Raw genomic sequence first — 25050 nt, forward strand, 5'->3', positions numbered from 1 at the left:
GGGCAGGGAATGCACGGCACCAATAAACTGAAGGGACCCTGAAATGCAGCGCAAGTCGGAGGGCGAGGTCGATGGGCCAGAGCAGGGCGCGGGGTGAGCACTGGCACAGGGGCTGAGGGACAGGAAGGCTCACCACCCTAATAGCGCTACCAGTTACTTTGAAGAGCCGCTTGGTGAGCGACCCCAACATCACTGCGACAAACACTCCAGCCCCCGGTGGGGACACGACGAAAAAACACAGGAGGTTCAGAGGACAGTCAGTTGGGGCCAGAGGGCAGTGTGCAGAGGCGAAAGGGGTGACCACCAGGCTTCGGCCCCAGGAGGGGGGCACTATGAGCGGCAGAGGGATGAGGGGACAATCACAGGCCCCAAGACTTGATAAATATGATTACCAAAAAGAGGGTGCCGAAACGACGAAAGGGAATACGCCGCAATCATCCACACAACTATCACACAGCCCGGGGGACACCGGGGAAATCACCTTAAAAGATGTCATGGCGACGCTACAAACGATGCAGACCTCGATGGGCACGATATCGACAGACATCTCCTTCATGCGAGCAGATCTCGCCAAAGTGACGGACCGCCTGGGAGAAGTGGAAAAAACAATGGCAGGGCTCTCGGCGGATACAGTGGACCTACAGACCAGACTGCACAAGCTGGAGCAAGATAACATGACGCTAAAAGCTAAGCTGGATGACCAGGAAGGCAGATCCATACGCAATAATGTACGCCTGGTTGGCGTACCGAGACGGCCGGCGACCCGGCCCTTGACCTCTTCGTGGAAGATATTATCCAAAACCAGCTGAAACCACGGGGCCTATCGAAGTACTTCTCGGTGGAACGGGCCCACAGGGTACCAGGAGGGAAGCCGCACCCAGGGAAACCGCCAAAACCCATCTTGGCGCGCATTTTTAACTTCCCCGAATGAGACGCCATTTTGCAAGCGGTGCGAATGGCCCCTCCGATCAAGATCACGGACTCGGAAGTCACCTTCTATCTGGACTATACAGCGGCGGTGGCACAACAACGGAGGAGCTATGTGGAGGTCAAACAAGAACTACAAAGAAGAGAACTCAAGTACTTATTGATATTCTCAGCGAGGCTCCGAGTAGAATCCGAAGGGAAGACGTGGTTCTTCGAGTCCCTAGGAGAGGCAAGAGACTGGCTAGAGGGTTGGCGGCCGGCAAGAGGCCCGAAAAATCGAGGAATGGCCAGCGGAGAACCGGATGAAGGCAACCAACGTCCACCAGAGGAACACTGACAGGGATCACCCTGAAGGATTGCAACATGACAGAGAAACTACAACGGAACTGGCGATCCTAGCTTAATTGTCAGCACTGCAGTCCGCGATGGATGGACAGGCAATAATGGGGGTGGGGGGGTCCAATGTCTAATTGAAGTGGGCCACGAACCTGAGCGGACACAACCGAACACTCTGAGAAGACGGCGAGAGGTAGGAGTTATCGGACCTAATACGCACTAATGGGACTAACTCCGAATGGGGGACTTTGAAGGATCGACGAGGTCTCATCCTCCTGAGTTATGCAGGTTATGAGGGAATGTAAGCACTCTGCTCAGTTGGGGAGGTGGATAGGTTCGGATCCGCGGGGCAGGGAAGCAGGGTGGGGGGTAGGGGGTTCTAAGTTATGCAAGTTTCTACGCATTTGTTCTCAGGTCAAGGTTACGCAGTCTCTACTCATACCACTAGGGAGATGGCAGGGGACTCAGGGGGCACACAGAAGACGAAAGTACACTAGTAGCGGCATCGTTCATGACACTCTACTCCACAAATATCATGCAGAGCACCGACCTAATGGGTAGTACTCACCAAACACCTCGAATGATCACCCCCCCATTGACGGTGATATCGTGGAATGACATTGAGTTGGGTCACAAAATCAAGCCGGGTCTAGTCCTGCCATACTTGAAGCGGAAGGGCCCCAGAGTGGTTCTACTTCAGGAGACACACTTAGCAGGAACGGCGTGTAAGGCACTCAATCGCTGGGGATTTAAAATGGCCACCCATGCGGAGTTCTCCTCCGGATCAAGGGGAGTGGGTGTATTAATCCACAAGAGCTCCCCACTAGTGGTTAAAAAACATGGACGGATGGTCATGGGAGGTTTGCAGCACTCACCTTTCAATGGGAGGGGCACAGTTACAATATGGTCTCTGTATACATCCCCCCAACACTTCATCAGGCAACACTCCAGGATCTCGGTAAATTTCTACTGGACTTACCTGAGGGCGAATTAATCCTAGGTGGAGATCTAAATGCTGTATGTGACACTAAGGTCGACCGTAACCAGCCCAGGGACAGTAATAAACCTAGTCAACTCCCCAGAGAATTTCTTGGGGCCATGGGTCTGACTGACATGTGGAGACTTAGGCATCCCACGGAACAACAATACACGTACTACTCGGGGGCACACAACAGTCTTTCACGCATAGACTACATCCTTACACTGACGATATCCCCGAAAACATCACAGCGATAGAACACCTGGCTGGAGATATTTCAGACCACTCCCCGGTTCAGCTTACTTACACTACTCACCGCCCACGGTGACAGCGCATCTACCCTTTATACCCCGGCTTCCTCCAGAACCGTAAGATCGCAAAGGCCCTAGTGACAGCCACAGACCTTTACTTTGCTGACAACACTGGGTCAGTAGATTCCCCATGCACACTCTGGGAAGCATATAAATCAGTCATTAGGGGGCACGCAATCTCAACTATCACCCGACAGAGGCGGGAACAGCAACATATCATGGACTTCCTAGAGGCATCGGCACTACAGCTGGAAAAGGCACACGCACTAGACCCCAACGTCACCACAGCACAGACATTGACATTAGCAGGGCAGGAGTTTAGGGCATATGCAGAAGTAGCGGCTAAAGAGAGACATACGGGCATAATGCACAGAATATATGAATTAGGTGACAAAACAGGGAAAATGCTCGCATGGATAGAAAAGAAGGAAAGGGCAAGTAGGTGGATAGCACAACTGACACTAGCGAATGGCACACTGACACTGGACCCTCAGTTAATTGTAGAAGAGCTGGCCACATACTATGAGAAGGTTTACACGACCCGAGCACAAGCAACAGAGGAAGACTGTGGGCAATTCTTAGACAATATACCACTACCGACGCTACAAGAGGAGGATACAGAAACGTTAGAAGCCGACCTCTCGGCGGAAGAGGTGGGGAAAGCACTAGGGGCACTGCACACGGGTAAAGCCATGGGACCTAATGGACAGCCGGTGGAATTATATAAAAAGGTGGCGAGCAAGATCACTTTCCACTTGGTACACATGTATAATGACAGCCTTACGCAGGGAACCCTGCTTGAAGACCAGAGACTAGCGACAATTGTAATGATACACAAGCCGGGTAAACCCCCTGACCAACCCTTATCTTACCAGCCCATATCACTGATTAATGCAGAAGCAGAATTATTGTCCAAGACACTGGCGATATGCCTACAGCCCCATCTGACGACATTGGTCCACCTGGACTAGTCGGACTTCATGCCCGGCCGCAACACCTCCCTCAATTTGCGGCGCCTACACGGGATGGTGGATCGCACCCACCTACTCCAATGTGATGTGGCCATCCTCTCCCTGGACGCTATGATGGCTTTCGACCAGGTGGAATGGCCATTTCTGTTTGCCGTCTAACGACGGATGGGTTTGGTCCAAAGTTTTATGGCTGGATTCGGCTACTATACACGGCACCCCTGGCACATGTGGTCACTAATGGTCATATCTCGAGGGCGTTTGCGCTGGGCAGGGGGACACGACAGGGCTGCCCGATCTCGCCGCTTCTCTTTGCCCTGGTCCTGGAGCCTTTGGCAGCCTTGACTCGCACGACACCGCAGTTTTGGGGAATAGTGTGGGAGACGGGTTGGGAAGACCAAATCTCCTTATATGCCGATGATGTGCTCACATACATGACATCCGGACAGAGTCTCTACAGGCCCTACTGGTCATCCTTACAGGTTATGGGAAGAAATCCAGCTATACGATCAACTGGACAAAATCACTACTCTACTTATTACACGGCCCGGCCCGACCTTAACCCCAGACTGTCCCGTACAAATAGTGACCAGAGGATTCAAGTACCTGGGAATCTATATCACACCTCAGGCCGCCACCTTTACAGAGGAAAATCAAATGAAGCCACTACACAGACTAAAATCCGATGTTTCTCACTGGCGGCCCCTCCCACTCACTCTGTTGGGTAGGGCAGCACTCTTCAAAATGTTAGCACTCTCTAGGTTCCTGTACGCACTGCAGAACACACCTTTTCCGGTTCCACTCTCCTATTTTTGGGCCATTAATGCCGAAGTAGCTGCTCTGCTCTGGGATGGAAAGAAGGCTCGTATAGCATACACTAAGTTGACGCGCAGCTGGAATGATGGCGGAATAGCGCTGCCAAGCATCAAATTGTACTACTGGGAGGCACGGCTAGTAAATATTAATCAGTGGTTACACACACCACACGATGACCCAGCTTACCGGTTAGACAGGGAGATACTGCCGGCTTACCGCCTGATGAGAGCCCTGAACACAACCAAGAGGCGCCAAGCACTGACAGGCCCACACAATCAAAATATGGCACACAGCCCAGAAAGCACTAGGTTGGGAAGGAGTGCTTACGCTGGCTACTCCACTCTGCGAGACAAGACGGTTGGGCACATTAGCAAACACTAAGGGGTTCAGGAACTGGGACCTGATAGGTATTACCAATATCGGAGACTTATGGGTAAGTGGAAGTATTATGTCATTTCCCGCTCTCAAAGAAAAGTATGGTATGGCAGACACGGAAGTATACCGATACACCCAGATTCGACACGCACTCCAAAGTGCAATCCCCCCGGGAACTACATTGACAGACGCCTCGCCACTTGAGGATCGGCTCCTCACAGACCACCTAGACAAAAAAGCTATCTCACTGGTATACAAATAATTGATCAACAACCCCCCTGACCCCACTGCAGTGCTGCACAGTAAATGGGAGGTGGAACAGGGAGATATAAATGACGCGGACTGGATGGAGGCGCTAGAGTCAGCCAGAGAAGCGGCGATCCCATCCGGCTTGAAACTGGTACAGCTCAAAGTCCTACATACGGCATATTATTCTCGAACCACGGTCCACAAACTAGGGCGAGCGCCCAACCCACTTTGCCTGCGGGGGTGCCGACAAACTGGCACATATTACCATACCATATGGGATTGCCCCAGAATACAATCATATTGGGTACAAGTTTTGGAACAAATCTCGGAGGTGAGCGGGGTGGAAGTCCTGGCAGACCTTAAGTGTTGTATCCTAAATATATGGCAGCCAACAGATCTCAATGTGGCGCAGAAAGCGAGGGCTACATTGGGAATGGCCATCGTTAAGTGAAATATAGCACGGAACTGGGGATCCGGGCTGACACCTACACAATCACAATGGGAAAATGATATGGACATTGCTATGGTAGCGGAGAAAGCGGTCTACAAGCATAGGGGTGCCCCAAGAAGTCAAGGCGAGTCTGGGGGAAATGGAATGAATCCCGGGGAAACTTGTGTGAACCACCAAGCGCAGAATTGACACCTGAAAACAGTCCATGAAAAGGGGAGGTCCTTGAGGTGGCAGAGGGGAATCCGGACAAATGAGATGGAAGGGGGGAGGCGGAGAAGGATACATAAAGGGATGGTTACAATCAAAACGACGCTACTAAACCTCGCTGAGTAAATACTGCCGATCCTATTTAATCGATTACTGTAATTGTAAGAGACTGCACTTGATTGTTTGTAATTGTATGTTGATGAAATGAAAATGAAAAATGCGTTTAAAAAAAACTATGACCTGGATAGGCAACACCCTTGTCACTTTCAGAATACCCATCTTGCACCATGAAAGACCTATCACCACCAGCATTGCTCTCCCCGAGCACTGGCCTAAATCCACCAGTGACTGGATCACTGCATGAGCTACCACCCTGACTCCCTTTAGGCGCAACCTAGTGGCAAAACCCAGACTGGTGAAATACCACAGGAAGGAATTGGAACACATATGAACAACAAGTGAAGAAACTGCAGATAAAGGCATCTTTAAATGAGCCCTAGGATGCTACAACCAGTGGATATGGAACACCAAGTGCATAGCACTTCCAGATTGTGTCAATGCCAGCAATAAAAACAGCAAGGAAATATTCACCATCATAAAAGATTTCACTGCTGGATTCAGGCCCAAGCCCGGTACAGAAATAGCACTCATTACTGCCACAGATAACATCTGCATGATACATTAGAAAGGAGACATGGTCACCTTCATTCTCATGTGTTTCTATGCAGCATTTGACACAGTCTCACACCCCAGTCTCATAAGGTATTTGCATGAGATTGGTATCCAGGGACCTCCTCTTTGCTGGATTTGCTCCTTCTTAACAGATAGAACACAATCTGTCAGCCTGGCACTGTACTCCTCAGAAGTCAGCATACTCATCAGTGAAGTATCTCAAGGTTCATTGCACTTAAATGCATACATGATCCCTTTGGCCAATGTCATCTGAGCACTTGACATAAACATCCTCTCCTACACAGATGTCCTGCAACTCATACTCTGTCTCTTTGACAATACACCCAACACACAAAACAAGTACACTTCCTGCATGCCTGAAATAGCTAAATTTCTCAAGCTCAACACTGACAAGCGACGAGTAGTGATCTTTGACAAGAACAACTCTCCATGGGACTCCAATTGGTGATTGGCTGAACCTGGAACCACACCCAGAACGCATATCCAAATCTTAGAATACTCTAAACAAAGTATGGAGGGAGTAGAAAAAGGAAAGCCTGTCCTTCTTTCCTTAATTGCTGTATCCAACAGAAAGACCGCTCTTGCTACTATGCAAATCAACTGTCATTCATGTCTTCAACTGAAGTCTCAAAGAAACCTTTAGGTTTTTGAAAAAGAACTACCACCCACCAACCTAGTTGTTGGAATGCTTAATCATTGGGTTCCCACCACAGATGCAGTGTGCATCATAGTTGTGTTATGACCCTTGATTACAGCGGAGCTGGTTTCATTTTCCGCCGTAGTGAATTTGTGAGTGAGTATTAAAACTACCTCTAGGAGCACTTCCAATTTTGTAGACACATGAGCGGTATTCCAGGAGAATGCATCTGTATCAACATTTCCAATACTGTAGGCGTGCTTGTGTTAATCAACAATTATTCCATTTCCAATGAGTACTCCTTTAGAATTTAAACAACATTATTCTACACATACAATTCAAAGTGCTCATCCCTATTGTTTGCCACATCAATCTAGTTGCGACATACGAGCACTTTATGTATGACATTGTTCTGCATTCTGTCCAACAACTGTTGCTTTTGCATTTGTCACCCCGAGTGGGACGGGTATGCTCAGAAGTGAGTCCTGTGCTCTCCACACCACTTGAGTCAAGCTATCCTGGCTGATGATGGCTGATAGCCAGAACCCGGTCCTAGGATGCTTGATTCTGGTCCAGGGAAGACATGGCTTAGCAGTTCGGGCTGGACAATTCCCATGAGGCACAGGATCAAGGCTGATTTACATATGGCCATGTCTGAACTGGGGTGGTGTGGAGTGCAAAAAAACGATGGATTTAGGCCCAGATCTCTGTACTGGGGTGAATGTATGACATTGTTCTGCATTCTGTCCTTCAACTGTTGCTTTTGCATTTGTCACCCCGAGTGGGACGGGTATGCTCAGACGTGAGTCCCGTGCTCTCCACACCACTGGAGTCAAGCTATCCTGGCTGATGACGGCTGATAGTCAGAAACCTGTCCTAGGATGCTTGATTCCGGTCCAGGGAAGACATGGCTTGGCAGTTTGGGCTGGACTGTTCCCATGAAGCACAGGGTGAAGGCTGATTTGCATATGGCCATGTCTGAACTGGGGTGGTGTGGAGTGCAAAAAAACGATGGATTTTGGCCCAGATCTCTGTACTGGGGTGAATGTATGACATTGTTCTGCATTCTGTCCATCAACTGTTGCTTTTGCATACGAGCACTTTATGGCAAATTGTGCCCCTTCTATTTAACCAAAGTTATTATCGATAATTTAAACAGCAGAAAATGTGCAGCAAATAATCAAATACTGCATCACAACTCAAGGCTTCAATAGAGGCCACCTCACATTTGTGGCCTAGGGGACAATTTCTTACCCCATTTGTCACTTCCTTTCTTAATCTTGCAATTAATGATATCCATGTGGCACATTCCCAACTATGCGTCGTAGCATCAAGCTGTAAGTGATAAGAGAACCGAAATGGGAGAAAACAACTCCCCTGCATATCAGCTACATTTGTTGCTACCAATTAGAGCTACATGGATCTGGAGGGAGGTGATGTCTATAGTCACACAAAAAGGAAGTAGAGTACCGTCAGCTAAAGTCCTCTGTCCTCTCTTACAGCAGCGCATGTAGATTACATATTTGGCTCTATACTACAAACACAAGCATACCTACCATGTATAAATTAATATACTCTACCTAATGAAGTTAATGCTCTAGATCAGTATGAGTACATAATCTATACTGACAATTCTGCACAGCCTGCATAGGGAAAAAGCACCAATACTATTCAGCACGCACCGCTGTGAAGCGTGGAATGGAGGATCGAGAATTCCACCATCACAAAACCTACACACAGTCACCAGGAGAGTTCAAGGCACAGCTGGATGTACTAAAAGCTCTAATCCTGGCACTTGAGAACATAGATCCCAGATTCCCCACACTTATTGTGTGTGATTCGTATTATTGTGTCCAGTCTTAAAATGAGTACTTGCCTACTGGAGCCAGAATGGATCCAGAGATTCCAAAGAATACATTAGATAGCACAAGCTTAGGGATAAGTTGCCAAAATCACAGTTGTTTGCCACTGTTGGAAATGGCCCTTTTTGCAGGGTTATCCCCAAACTTTTTCCTTCTTCCTCCCTTGTTTTTCCTGACCTGTGGTTGTTGGCAATAGGACTCTGGGCACTTTACCACTGCTGATCAGTGCTAAAGTGCATATGCTCTCTGTGTAAATTTGTTATTGTAATTGGTTATCCATGATTGGCATATTTGTATCACCAAGAAGTCCCTAGTAAAGTAGACTGAGTGTGCCAGGGCTGGTGATACAAATGATGCTAGTGGGCCTGCAGCACTGATTGTGCCACCCACATGAGTAACCCTAAAATGGTGTCTCAGGCCTGCCACCGAAGTGCTAGTGTGCAGTCTGTGAACTGCCATGTCTTCCTGGTCAGTGTCCCCACTGACCAGGCCTAACCCTTCCCTTTCTGTGCACATTGGTCACCCCTATGGAAGGCCCAAGATACCCCCTTAGGCAGCGTTCAGTGTATGTGAAAGGTAGAGCATATACTAGTGCAGGTGACATGCTCTGATAGGGAATGACATGCCATTTTCGTTTTTCACTATTGTAAGGCCACCTGGCCCATAGGCTATCATGGGGAATGCTGGCTACAGTGGATACCAACATATCTTCCCATAGGGGCAAGGTAGGACATAAAAGTGTGGTATCCCTGAACTCAGAATTTAATAACACATCTTTTAGGAAAGGTGTTTTTTATATCCTGTGTTTCAGAACAGCACTTTTAGAAAGTGCCTGTTTTCTTTTCTGACCTTTCTGTGTGCCTTGGCCTGTTTGTAAATTGACTGTCTAGTTTGTAAGTGACAGGGCCAGGGGGTTCCAGGAGACAGAATGAGTATGCCCAGTGTTGAATAGAGAGATCTGCATCTAGATGGGAGGGAGGAGTTGTACCTGGGACCTGGACTGTGCCGGCACCCCACAGTGCTGGCTCCACCCCCTGTGGTGCATCTGATGTCTCTGCCCTGTGAAAGGAGAGAAGGAATCATGTCAACAAAGTGCTCCAGGGCTGTGCTTTCACTCCACAATGCTGGCTCCACCTCCCGTGGGGTTCTCTGATGTGTCTGCTCTGCACTCTGAAAGGAAAGCAGAAGCCAGGAAAACAAAGTGCTCAAGGAACACCCAGAACTGGTTCAGACCGGGCTCAGAGCCCTCCTGCACAAAGGGAACAAATACTTTTTGGGGTATAAGTAGAGAACCCCAGACTACAGAAGATTAGATCATCCTGGAATCAAGAAGGAACCTCTGCCAAGGACAAAGCTGGAAGACTGAAGAAGGAAGACTGTCCTGCTGTTGCTTTTGCTGGACTAACCTGCAGATGCTTTCCTGCCAAGGAGAGGGGAAGGACTTTGCTTTGTGCTGTGTCCCCTTGCTTGAAGGAATCTCCAAGGGCCTGAGAAGAGCTGTCTCCCTGCTAAGAAGTCCCAGGAACAAAAGGACTTCACCCCCAGCTTCCCTGAACTCTGCTGAGAGAGTTCTATCCTTCCTGGAGTGCTTGGGTCAGTTGTGGTGCCTCTGCAAGTTGTACCTGTGTTGGGAAGCTGGAAACCAGGATTTTAGAGACTTTCTGCAAGTTTTAACGCATTGCACGCTTGCGGAGCGCATCGCCGTCAGTGCGAAGAAATTCTCGCCGACGCGAAGGCCGAGATCGTTGCATCCTTAGCTTGCGCGATGCACCAGTCCGGTGCAGTAAGATTACCATCGCTGCGAGTATCGTTGCAGAGCCTGTCATCACTGGGTGAGATCGTTGCACCGCTTGCTTGTCATCGCAGAGCCATCGCATCGAGGGGCTGCGAAAGGAGAAGATCGACACTGAGCCGCGCATCATCGCCGCACCGGAGATCGTCGCTGCCTGAAGATCGTCGCTGCCTTAGCAGTACCTTTTGCAAACCGCTTCCACAAAAACGTGTGCACCGGAATCTACGCAAAGTATCACATCCCTCCCCGTACAGACCGAAGTCACCGCAACACGCTGGCTACATTGAGCGGGGTTGTCATATCGCCTCCCCAGGGTCTCAGGAGTGACGCATCGCTTGCTTTTTACCGCTACAGCTTTTTCACTTGGAACTTTGTCGCATCTAAAGGTACTGTTGGCTAAAACGTGACACAACTGTGGATTATTTTAACACAACCTTAAGAACTCTTTTGAAACCATATTCTTGAACTGTGTATGTTGGATTTTTGTCGTTTGTTGTGGAGTCAGTTTGTGGTGTTTTCATTGTGTTACTGTGAGTGTTGGTTCAAATACTTTACACATTGCCTTCGATAAGCCTTGACTGCTCGTGCCAAGCTACCCAGGGGATGAGCAGAGGTTATCTAAGAGTGTTTCCTCCTTACCCTGACTAGAAGCAAGGGTCCCTATTTGGACAGTGATATCTACCTCTGCCAACTATATCCACCCAGTTCTAACAGCCATGGGCTCAAGTCACACACACACTGAGTCAGCAGCTTGTGGGAAAAAACATGTAGTACGGAATTCCATGGCAACAGTGCAGACTGCTGCAGTCGCTGCAATTACTTGTTCAAGTACAAGGATAGACGGATCATTATGATTGCTGTCACTGCTGCGTGCGATGGCACCCACTTGCCAGAAGGCTTACTAACAAAATATTTCTACCAGTTTAGTGCACAAAACATAACATTTGCTCAGATTCCAGGGTTAGGGGATAGAGTAATACCAAACTCAGATCACAGGTTAGGGTTAATCCTAGCAGGACATGAGGGTCTAGCATCTGGTATAGCAGGGGTGGCAGCTACAATTTCACTAATGCATTATTGCTGTTGGTGGCTAGGTCTATACCAACAGACTAAGGACTTTGCCCGTAAAAGTGACATTTTCTAGCAGATGAAGGGTTCCGCCATAGCACGCCCACCACAGACACCTCTATTGATCTAAGAAAAGCCTCTGGCTTGTGTTTATTTGGACCACTGCAGCCCTCTGCAATTAGATGGGGCTTACAAATATATCTTGGCAGCACTGGATTCCTTCTCTTGATTCCTATGTGTTAGGCCACAGCGATTGGCTGATGCCTGAGCGGTTGTAAAAGATCTGCATGTCCTTGTTGGTACATATGCAGTAGCCATATCCCATCTGTCCAGATTCTGGCATTTGCCTCCAGGGCTTATAGAGACACCATGGGAAAAGTGAGTGTGACTGTGTGGTACTTCTCCCCCTACCATCCCGAGGGAAACACAGTAGTGGAGAGGAAGATCTGAAACTTAAAGCAGTCTTTAACAGCTAGGGTATTAGGTTCATGTCGCAGTTGGGTTCATCACCTATGTGGGGTCCAGAGAGTCCTCAATAATATGCCTAGAAAATCCCTGGATGGTAGGACTTTGGAATAATGTTTGGGGTTAAGATGTGTGTTCCAGATGTTGATTGTCCCAAGACAGTGGTGGCAGAAACATTATTTGACATCAATGAACGTTTGGATGTTTTACAGGATCTGAACAACTTTTGAAAAGCTCAGGAAAATGTCCAGCTAAAATGTTCCTCTACTGATGAAGTGAAGGATGCACCAGCAACTTCTGGTTGGATTTATGAAGATTGGGGATCTCGTCTAGGAGAAGATTGTGTATTATTCAGGCTACACTGTACCTGTCCTGGCTGTAGAAGGTACCAGAACTGTACTTGTACTGCCTCCTGCTGGCCACAAAAACAAGAGATTTGTGTCACTAGATCTCATCACTCCACATCATGTGGCTGGTTCTACACAGTAGGTCAAGAGGGCTCTTGGGTAGTACTGGCTCCTCTGATTACCCTATAGGAAGTCCAGATGGAAGCTTTGATCAGTGTTGAAGCTTTTTCTCCAAGGCTGGGGAAGTATCACTTGTCCCTGTTATATCACTAAACTCCTTACAATTGACATTTACTAAAGCACACATTTCAAACCTGTAAACAGACAAACATGGTATCTACTGCAACATACCACTATTCATGTCCACTTTCAGTTCAACACAGCCTCCAGAGCTGCCTAAAAAAGACTGAACAGCCTCCGGCTACTGCATTGACTTTGACGCTTCTCTTCAGATCCGTCAGACCCACCACCACAATCACACCAAAGTAGATTGCATGAATTTTGTATTTGGTTGAAAAGACATACTTTATCTCTAAAGGATATACAAATGGATTACTATTTTGTTACCAACCCAAGAGAACGCTCTGCTGTTTCACTGCTGAACTTGGTTTTAATACCACATTTTTCTTCACACAAAGTGCAAAGAGACCTTCCCTGGTCATCATTTCTGTACTTCAAGTTCCTGTTTGAATTGTTTGGGATAAGGTGTCCTATGATATTTTTGGACCGACAGAAACAATTAAAATTCATATGTATTTAAAATTACTTTGCAGTAAGTTATCAGTCCTAGTACTGAATCTGTTGATTGGGATATTGATATAGTACATAAAATGCTGGACAATCTTTGGCATTATTCTGTTTTTATTTCTGAATAAATGTATGATGATAGTTCCAATTATGATGACATTTTCACCTTCACCTTTATGTTCACCATTTGTTGCAGAAAGCAAGTACTCCAGGTGCAGTATTTAATTACACACAATTGGAACACTGCCCTACTGTACCACAGGGTAGCTCAAAATCATTTGCACAAAAGTTTGCTTATTTTTCTCGTCACAATCCAGCAGAGTCTTAATATTATAAACTCACCCCTTCACGAGCAAAGAAAACTATGCCCACTACCACCAAGCTGATTTGTTTGCTCCTTCGATTTTCCAGCTGTCTGTACACAGGTTTGACTTTTGGAAGAACATGTTGATTTGAAATCTATATGTGGAATTAGAGATTGGCAGGTTCAGGGGAATGAGACCTTGTTCAGAGCATGCCTTATATCACAGCAAATGATTTTCCCAACAAAACTGTGCAGCAAACATCCTCCCTTGACCTGCCCAAGACAAAAAATGTAAATGCTCCAAACAATTCCACATTTGCACAATTTGCGAACTGGCAACAATTTACAAATTACACGGAGGAAACATTAGACAACATGCTTCGTAATTGAACATAACATTCTTCATCAACCACTAATCAGAAAGGGTGGTTAGTGTAGCCGTTAGATACTAATGGATGTCAGGCACCTTTTCTTGACAACACACAAGAGTTTAGGATCAATAGGCCCGACCCATGTTTGCGAAATACCCGTACCCACTAAGGGCAGCAAATGTAAAAAGAACAGATGAAGGACAGAATGTGGTAACAAATCAAATATGCACTCCAGTCAGATCTGGGTTAAATACATTGTTCATTTGCTCACATTGCCACCCCAGTTTAGACGGAGCAATATGCAAATCAGTCTTGACCCTGCTCCTCATGAGAACAGTCCAGCCTGAACTGTCAAGCCAGGTCCTCCATGGACCAGAACAGAGCATCCTGAGACCGGTTTTGGGATATCACTCTTCATCAGCTAGGCTATCTTGAATCCACTGGCACAGTGAGTCTAAGGCCCACGCTTGGGCATACTCGGCACACGTAGGGCTCTCATGTTACTGATTTGGACTCTGCAGACACTTTGTGGTGGTCTCGTTCCATGGAAACACCTTAATGCCACTAGTTTGTTTTTGCCATGCAAACTTACTAAAAAAACAAACCATCATGGCAAAAATGGATTCAACATACACCATGTTACATATAGAGAAGTTTGAGAAACTACCAATCACTGTTGCAGAAATACCTTCCACAGATTGGATAATCCATGGGTTTATTTCTCTGCCAAATTCAACTTTTCACTTCCATTACTGCTTACAACACCATCAAGTGGGTAGATATGTAGCGCTAGGAGAAGGAAATGTACCTGAGCCATGGATCTTACCTTTCAAATACCAGTGTAGGAATGGTAGGACCGAGGTTTTTCTTAGCCGGACTGACTGTGAGAGTACCTTGGGACATTTCTTAGTATTCAGGGAAGTTTCGCTTCATGGCACATGTAGCCCTGAGGCAAACTTGTTATGTTATCTGAAGGGTTCCCCAGCTGCTGTGATTTGTCGGGCATTCAGATTACTCTCTAATGGGAGTTATTTGACGCTAAATGATCAACGCTGCTGTGGGATGAGCCTGGGAAATGCCTATCTGGTAACGGTTTCTGCAGCCATGAACCTTGTGGCCTTAACATATACAAGAGAGTCACATGATCTTCAAGTTGGAAGGTGTTCTTCTGAGATACAGTCGCTGCTTTACATGCACATATTTTTTAACAGCAAATTTGTTGACCTGTTTATCTTTTTCACCATTTTAGTTATGCTAATAAAATTAATCTGTTTCCTTCTATTGATTATTGCAGGACACGTATTTTACTCAAGAATCACAATGCTTCATTAAATATTGAAACTGCAGGTTGTCTATTTCTATTGGAGCTCTTTGAGTATGCATGAGTAACCAAACAAAAACGTTTCTAGATCTGTTACCATGATTTCCCTGGAGAGTCAGGGTGGTCATTTTCTGAGGTTGCATGATCCATTTGTTACCATGTCAGGTTAGGGGTACAGATGGTGCATGGGAGCTAGCAGGACAAAGGCCAACATGTCCGGATGGTGTGCATAGAGTCAGTCTTGCACAGGCCTGATGTTTAAGTTGTCCAACAAACGCAAAGTTTTACTGAGAAAATATAAGCTGTACAACACTCTCCTCCTTATGTCTTCATCAGGCAGGCCTGGGCTTCCCAAAATGGAACCCAATGCCCTACATAAAATGTTCCATTGGAGGCAGACTCACTCAGTGTACATTCACAACACTATTTGGGTCCAGCACTGTTACCTCTATGCATTGTATCCCCTACATACATAGATGGATGCAGTACTGTAGTGTAGCTCCTATATTCCCAATAGGTTCTGCGCATTGGAATAATATATCCTATAGTTCAGATGTAGGACTGAGATTGACTAGGTCTCTATCGAATATATTAACTTAATTGTGAGTGCCAGCTAGCTCAGAGGTCACTAGAAACGTTCTCGAATTTACAAGAAGGGATTCGTTTCTGACAACCGCATAAAGATAACAACTTTTTTTTCCCCAAGATAAAACTGATCTTTAGAGTCGTGGAAACAATAGATAGATATTTCACTCAGTCAATCATGCATGCTTCATTTCACCAGAGGTGCAGAGAAATAGATAGACGGGCATTTTCAATAAAAGGTTTTATTGATCAGTCTTCTTTCTCAAGCATAAGAAATGAACTGCTACAATCGTAAAACTGTTTGCAAAATATTATGCATATAGTATAAAGAGTAGAATAAAATAATACTGTAAGAGCATTATATGGTGCCTAAACCATAGATAAATACATACATAAATAACAGAGGCTAAAAGTACTCAACTGGTGCTTCTAAAATACGCCTACCCCGATGTACCTAACCTAAGCTCAGTACGAGGGAAGAAGTAAGTGAGGTGTAGCATAAATATAGTATTCTTTTGCCAAGAATCTGTCCAAGATTTCTCTTAGGGTCTAATCAGCTCCGTACCTTAGTTTGGAACGAAGAAGGTCAGGCTCAGGACTCGATTTTCCAACAAGCCAGAAGGGTAGCTTGGAAACATTGGAGCTGGATTTCTCAGAAGGAGAAAAGACAGCGTCTCTCTCAGTGCGTCTACTGGAGGGTCGGCTTCCTTCTGCCCTGGCAGTAGCAGGGCGTGTCGGGGGAGTAGATAGTCGAACTGCTCCAAACCACTGTGTGTTTGCTAAGGCAAGTGTGGGCATAATTATACCTTGAAGTTGCTGAGTTTGACGTAAAGGTGGACATAATAACGTCATTAAAGACTCTTCGTTCTTTGAAAAATCCATGAGTTCTTGGACAAGTCAGTTCCCGAGCAAGGGAAAGTCTCCAGCTGCTGAAGACGAGTTTTCCAAGAAATCGTAGTAGATTTTCGGAACTAGTAGAAGTAGCACTGCCGTATTTGGACTGCATGAGCTATGTCTAAGTATGGTTATGATTCTTATGCCTATATAAGGACATACTGATTTATACCTATATAAGGGCATGAATCGGGAAATTTACAATAGTGTCCTAAAATGGTTTACAACAGCACACACTCAATATGTGCACACTGTTCAACACTGAAGCTTTTCTATTTTTAACTAGTGCGTGCTATTCACAAACACACACATTTATTATTTTCACACTGCACAGCACATTCCTGCATAAATACAATCCTAAAAGGCATTTTCTTCTTTCTATGTGTGTTGCATGAGGCAGCACACATAGAAAGAGGAAAAAACAAGGAGAAATGATGTTATTTCACCTTGTTATTTCTCACCTTGGGAGTCGTAAGATTTTGCCACTTTCCCAGGTTTACATGGTCTCATAAATCTGGGGAAGTGTCAAAATCCATTGGTGTTGCATGGGAAAACCCAATGCAACGCCCATGGAATGCCTCCCAAGCGCAGAGTAAGGCATTTCAGTAATTTGCACTGCCTTACCTTCCTCCGTATTTATGAGGACTTTTAAACACACACATGGTGGCTTCATAGATATGATTTTGTGATTTTTACCGCTGTAGCATCACAAGAAGTGATGCTCCGGCAGTGTAAAGGGCTCAAAAATATGCCCCTACATCTCTTGTGTACTGTATGCCTCTCAGGCATACACACACCCAGTGCATGTGCTAGCCACATATGTACTGCACAGTGCTGCTCAATCCTTGTACTGTACCTTTCCCATGCACACATAAAACTAACATGCAGTCACTACTCCTGTGCTGTGCAGCACTCCACATCTACCTGATGTAGACCAAGGGTGAGTTAAGGACACAGCAACTAAACTTTCAGAAGGAATAGTGAGCCTGTTAGCCTCCCTCTAGTGGCTGAGGGTAGAAAGTTCCTGTTCACTACTCATGGCATGCTGCCACCACCAAGCTGCTGTTGCTGAACTCCTTGTGAAGGCGCTAGCCTTCCAACAATATGAGGATAGCGTTTTGGGCGCCCTACCCATTCCAACAAGACCACAATCCATGAGACAGGCCTATGTCATAGGGCACATGCATGAGTTGTGTGTATCTTTGACAAAAAATTGGATAGGGACAAGACAACAGAGAAGTTTGAAACACAGGATAGGGATACACTTCTTTACCATGCAGAGGACGTTTCCATCCCCAAAAATAAAACTCTTCAGTGACAAGCACCTATGAGGAGGCGATACATCTGGAAGATTGTGACGTCATAGAAAGAATCATATCTTGCACCATTGTACCCTTGTAAAGTAGTAATTCAAAATGAAAACAACTGTAGTCAATCTGCTATTAACTATAGGCTCAGAAGATGAAATAAGACCATCCCTGTACAAAGTAACATTTCTATAAAATAATTTGTCATCTGTTTTGTATAAAATGAATACTAAGTTTGAGTGGTCACATTTGTTATTATCCTAATGTAAGGCAGAAATTATATTGTTAAAGACCTAATCACATTTAGCAAAAATAAATATAAATTAATAGACCTAATTCATTGTGCACAACTCTTCTACGTGCATTTGTAATGAGGCAAATAGTTTCCCCCCAGTCATGTTGTATAATGATGTTTTTTAACAGGTAAAAATGTAAAATCAAATTCCAAAACCATTTCAGTGACATAAGGTACCCCAATTTACTTAGAAGTAATTGCACATGTGTAAAACGTCCTAACAAAGAAACCTATTCCATGAATACAATTTGGAAACTGATGTTGCTGCTTAACTTATGTGAAATAAACTAACTTTGCCTCAAAGCTGAACCAACCTTCTACCTTGTACTCTAAGACAACGAGTATTAACGTGTGTAAGATCTTGTTAGGTAAACACAAAAAATGAACGACATCAATATTCTCTATCCATGATGCAAGTTTTAAATCAGGAAAAAATAGGGTTTGCTCTATTTCTCGGTAAGCAGGTAATAATAATTGTTAAAACTTGGCTTATTTCATAGCTGACACCTGGGCAATTGTTTTTCAAAATAATTTAGAGGTTGTATGAACTTTGTACTGCTGCATTTAAGAGACGACAAGAGCCTGTGGCTTTTCTCTGTTGTATCAGTCCAGAATGGGTCTGTACCTTCTTTTTGACAACTTGAGGGATACATTAACTCGATATATCTCCGTGATAATATATGTTTTAGTGACAGGAGAGCTCGAAACATAGGGCAGTAATTACATCTTTGTGTTTCCGATCTATGATGTTAGAAACATGCACTAACTCAGAGACATTTCGAGGTAATGCATATGCTAAAAAAACATAAAGATGGAACAGGCAGAAGGTGGCATCATGATACACCCACTTTCATTTGAACATTTTTTAAAATAATTTCTAGACTAATTGAGCAGAACATTTGCATTAAAGTTTCCAATACAATGGATTCTGTAATCCCTGTATAAATTCTTGTCTCTAATTTGTTTATAATCAGTGACTCTTGCCGCACCCAGTCGCCAATGTAAAGAAAAGATGTCAGAACTCAACTGTAAAATGTTATTATAGTCGAGTTCTGACCTCACAATGTCTGCTGCCAGCAGCCAGGTTAAAGGTAGGTCAATTCCTGAAGCAGCTGGTGGAAGCAACAAAAATGAAACTTTGCTTTCCTTTAATCTGCTAGCAGAAAGAGCATGTTTATTTTTTGCATTGCTTAGTTACTTATCTAAAAGTTAAAATCTTAATGAATGTTTCTTCACATACACTACTGCACCTTTAAAAAAAAAATCTGACTTGAATTGATCTGATTCCAATATCTTTATTCAACAAATATCTAACAGGTCTTTCATCTTTATAATTTTGCACTAGAGATTCTATTGTTATTCTTCATGTTTGCAAACATGTTCTCTCTTTCAAATGAAATATCTATGCAGCAAGGTTTGAAGTGGTTTGTAGGAAAGTTGATGGTGTTACCATGTAACATATGGTATACAGTGCCCTCTGCCATGCATTATAAGTATATTGCAAGTCACCTCAGACTTCCATAACCTAATATAGGAACTTGGTCTCCATCCTTGTTCCGCTATATATTATGGAACTCCTTGGTGACTTGCAATATCTTTATAAATGTACAGCATATTCTTTATATCATTTTGACCTGGTCTAGTTTTGCTCGCAGTTAAGTAGCACCAATAATACTCTTTCACCAACAAATGAAAGAATTTACATTAATATACTTGATATACTTTTGCATTTGCACCAGTCTCCTACACAAATGATCACATAACAATTTACAGATTAACGATCATCAAGATGAACAGATTTTGACTTTAAATAAAATATAACTGGTTCATAATTGTTACAATATTCTTTAAGATATCTAAACAATAATAATCACACTATACCATCCATTAAAGTTCATTGGTTATAATGAAATAGTTTAATAATGTAAGAGATGTTATTTACTTTACCTTTGGATACTGTTTGACGGGGATTAATACCCTTTCGGAAAGCTTTATATTTTTATTGCTGATTATATCCAGGTATTTCTTTTCATCATCATCTTGTTTCCCATCAGAATCATCCTGAAATTTCTGGACTTCTTGAAATATCAGTAAAAAAGGGAAAAATAAAAACTGCAAATTAACTGTCAGTTCGTTAACAGATATAGTTATATATATATATTCATTCAACTTTGTAGGTAGGGGTAAGCTATTTCATGAAGGGACCGGACCTCAAAATGGTGAAACGGCAGGTTCTGCAATATAAACGCATCATTTGTAACCTCCGTGTGAAATATAAAATGTAAAGAGCGTAGGTTTTGGGTTTCAGGATGTTAAACTAGGCTTACCTCGCACTCAGTGGAGCCGGCACAGTCAGTAAAAAAGGGAGCCTCTAAGGCATTTGGTTCTTCCGGCTGTTGCTGTAAGGAAAATGCGCATCGTATTGGTTCTATGGAAACACGGGATTTATGGTGTTGATTCAACACCGTAAATCCCGGTCCCTTCATTGATTTCAAGGTAAAATCGACCCCTTTTCTATGGAATAAATCCTATGACTCATGTACCTCCTGGCTTATCTTTAAACACCATTTTGGATACCTGCTTTAATTCTTGTTCTGTGCCCAACGATTAAACGATAGCATAGTTCTTTTATGTACTTGTCCATCATCTATGTGAGAGTAGAATGGCATTTTTGTTTAATTAATCCTCTGTGTACTAATATCTTCAGACTTATTAAAGCAGCTTACTGTGGCCCCTGGAGGGGGAGCCACTTGAAGATCCAGCTTAACAAATTCACCCATGTTAGTCTGGAAGAAACCCGCCAGGCTATTTAATCCAGTAAATCTGGTTCCCCTTTGATCCTTGCCCTCCCATGCTGTTACATGCTCTAGTGGACACAGTAAACCCGAGCATAAATGCCATCATTAATTCATCCCTGGGTACTGCCGTCATTCCACCCTAGTGGAAATTAGCCGCTGTCAAACCTCTGCAAAAGAAACCCCTAGTAGACCCCACTACGCCTTCAAACCTCCGTCCCATTTCGCTGCTCCCAATTCTCTTTAAACTTACGGAAGCAGCAGTGAAAAAACAACTGACTAGGTGTCTGGAGGAAAATGACATCTTGCATCCCAACCAAGCAGGGGTTTAGGGCTAAACACTCCACGGAGTCGGCACTATTGCACACTGTGGAGACATTGAAGACTGCTATGGACCAAGGAAAAAAGGCTGTTCTGGTTCTGCTCGATTTATCGGCGGCCTTTGATACGGTCTCACACTCTGTATTAATTGGCCGCCTAGCAGAATCAGGAATAGCAGGAGTTGCTCTTGAATGGCTAAAAAACTTTCTCAGCCATAGGAAGCAAGTCATGGTACTAGGGAAATACCGCTCAGAGGAGAAAGCATTAAAAACAGGGGTACCACAGGGCTCAAGCCTGAGCCCAGTACTATTTAATCTGTACATGACCCCCCGATAGAGCTTATTACATCTTTTAACATCAGCACTATATCTTATGCTGATGATACTTAGCTCATCCTCGTATTAGACAGCAATACTACAAAGGCAGAGGAAAATCTGAGAGATTGTCTTACCGCCACATTCGACTGGATGAGAAAACACCATCTCAAATGTAATTCGGGCAAGACCGAAATTTTACCATTCGGACAACTAAACTTTTTTTCCCCCAAAGCATGGTGGCCACAAGATGCAGAAGTCCCCCCAAACACCATTACTACGGCCCGCAACCTTGGGATTAGGTTCGACGAGGCCTTGTCATTTAGGCAACAAGCAGGGGCTGTCGCAGGGTCCAGCTTTAGCATAATCAAAGGCCTCAGAAAATTCTACGACCTTCTCCCGTTGACAGCCAGAAAGACGGTGGCGGTGGCTCTTATTACATCTCGTCTGGACTACTGCAACAGTCTATATGCAGGCTCCAGTAAAGCAGTACTGCATCGACTGCAGATGGTCCAGAATATCACCGCCTGCCTCGTACTGAGATGGCCCAGGAAGTCGTCTGCATCAGCAGCGCTTAAGATCCTGCACTGGCTGCCCATCCACAAAAGGGTGCTATTCAAAATCGTAGTAATCACCTTTAGGTCCTATCACCAGCTGGGTCCTACCTACCTGTCAAAAAGGTTCAGAAGATATGTGCCCTACCGCTCACTCAGATCCTCCAACCTGAACCTGCTGGTGACTCCCAAATTTAGACTAGTCACGAAAGGAGGAAAGGCCCTTGGAGTGCTGGGTGCTAGGGCCTGGAATATACTACCACTCCAATTGCGCCAGATCCCGTCAGAGAACCTTTTCCGAAAGGCACTATTATTATTAAATTATTATTAAATGGGTTTTATTGAGCGCAGACTACCCGGAGGCCTCGTAGCGCTGAGGGTGACTGGGGGCAAGTGAGGGTGGTGTGATTTACGTGAAAAGGAGGGTTTTTAGTTCCTTACGGAATTTTAGGAGATTAGGTTCACCGCGCAGGGAGACTGGCAGAGAATTCCATGCCTTGGCCGCATTCCAGGAAAAGGAGCGGCCTCCCCATCTGGCATGTTTGACTCTGTTCTCAGTAGCCAGAAAGGCTGTGCTGGAGCGCAGCGACCTGCGGGGGAGATATGGAGTAGCCAACGAGCAGATCATTGCTGGCGCTTCCTTCCACATAGCCCTATGCATAAAGCACATTGATTTAAACAGTGTTCTAGCCTTGATGGGTAGCCAGTGGAGTCTTTTTGGAGCAGCAGTCCCTGAGTCCCGCCTGTTGAGGCCCAGCAGGAGGCGGGCTGCTGCGTTTTGCGTGACCTGGAAATTCTTTGCTGTAGTGGCCGGGGCCCCTAGGTACAGCGCATTCCCGTAATCTAAACGGGACAGAATAATAGCTTGCACCATGATCCTGCGGGCTTGTGGGGGGAGAAGTGGTAGTACTTTTCTAAGCATACGCATCATGCCAAAACAGGTGGCAGATACGATCGTTGCTTGGTAGTTGAAATTAAGATTGGCACTAAAGACATGGATTTTTAAACTCACAGACACAGCCTGTTTAGTCCTAGTATAAATCCAATCCCTAGAGACACCAGACCCTGTCTTACCGGTGCCTCACTAGCTCCCCGGCCAAACACCTTCTAGACATGATTGGTCAGCGCCAAGATGCTCCGCGGAGTGTAAGTCGCGCTTTACAAAAATAAAATTACATTACAATGTGTGATTGTATATAGAATGAGATGCAATTCTATCTGTTTTTTGACCAATGAAGTTTTCCTGCACTGTTCACTAATATCCTACACAACACCAGCACTTCCCCACCCTCTTTCCCCTTTGCGCGCGTGGGCACAATTGTGTTACAACAATTTAATGACTGTTTTAGATTCAAACTGTATTAACCAATTGTAGGTTTCGGTATGTTGTGAATAAAAACAACTGTACTGTTGAAATTCAATCCTCGCACATTGATTAATTTAAATTTGAACTTTCTATGACTCTAATTTTTTCCCAGTCTGGGACCCCTCTGTCTTTAAGGCCTTTTTACACAGGTCCCTTTGACTAATTTTGGGTTAACCCTTTCATATACTGTATCTTAATGAGAGGCACCAACTCATGAAAGTGTGCGCTGGTGCAGGGCCCAGCAGTGGCTGGTTTGATGTGATTGCACTGTCCAAATAGCATATTTAGAATGTATTTCAGCTAATGCATGAGGTCAAGCTAGCACAGTTTGTAAGCAGTAAATAGTGGTTGGCCCTCCCTACAGTGGCGGCTCGACGAGGGAGTGCTGGATGGCGGAGGAGCGGGCGGAAGAGGAGCATGGTGGGGTGGTGGACTCAGACATACAACAGACAGGAGTAATGTAAGTAATTAAATAAGCAAAACTCGGCGAAGCAGCGAGCACAAGGTAAATCGTTTTATTTATTTAATTACTTACCTTACTCCTATCCGTCGTATGTCCGAGTCCACTACCCCCACACCCTGCCCTTCCCCACCACCCTGCAGCCCTGCCTCGGTGAGAGGCCACTGCGTCTCTGTCATCGGTATGCTGTTCATGTCTAATATTTCAGACACTGTAAGTAAAATACTCAGATTGGAAGTGGTAAGGCAAATTATAGCACCCAAGTCTGTCTCCCAAGAATCTGGTGAAGCACTACTGACTGGGATAATAAATCATCTAATGACAGAGCAAGGATTAGTGTCAGGAATACTAGCCACTGCTTTTTTTGGTTAAGCACCTAGTCAAGGCTTCTCCTCATTACACTTGGAGCTAGTTTCTCACTTTCTCAAATTCAGAAAATTATATAGGTTTGCATGTCAAGTTTCTAGAAGATCCATAAGGGGCTTGGAAATAAAGTGGGGGAAGTCTCAAAGAAAAATTTGATCTCTACTACATAAATAAATGGTTTAATGTAATTACATTAAACTTGACAAACAGTCAAAATGTACTCAACATAGTGCTTGGACTGTGACAGGTTTCATGTAATTAGCTTTAGAAAAATATGTCAGTGTTATTCTGTCATTCTGCAACGTCAAATTAAATTAAAAAACATGGGGGCATATTAGCAAGGGTGATATCGCCGCTTTAGCTGGACTTTTTCCCGCTAATGCGGCGATATTTTTATCGCCCTATTAGCAAGCAGTCGCTAACAGCAGTTAGCAACAGCTTATAGGCGATTGCTACAGGTTTGGGGCCCGCTTTCCATGTTAGCAATATTTATCGTTAATGACATGCAAAGTGGGTGTACCCAACCTGTTAGCAACTGAAAGCAGTCACTAACACAGCTATCGCCTA

At 44.8% G+C, this 25050-nt stretch overlaps 1 protein-coding gene across 1 annotated transcript in view; it reads right to left on the minus strand.

Annotated features, from left to right (window-relative positions):
• Positions 1-25050, minus strand: part of KHDRBS2 (KH RNA binding domain containing, signal transduction associated 2) — a 1060381-nt gene that overhangs the window by 905404 nt on the left and 129927 nt on the right. The window contains exon 2 of the mRNA XM_086925219.1: positions 20255-20385. Within this exon, the coding sequence (XP_086781345.1) occupies positions 20255-20385 (131 nt within the window). The remainder of the gene's footprint in view (positions 1-20254; positions 20386-25050) is intronic.

Source organism: Lissotriton vulgaris, chromosome 6 (genome assembly GCF_964263255.1).
Source record: "Lissotriton vulgaris chromosome 6, aLisVul1.2, whole genome shotgun sequence".
NCBI lineage: Eukaryota > Metazoa > Chordata > Amphibia > Caudata > Salamandridae > Lissotriton > Lissotriton vulgaris.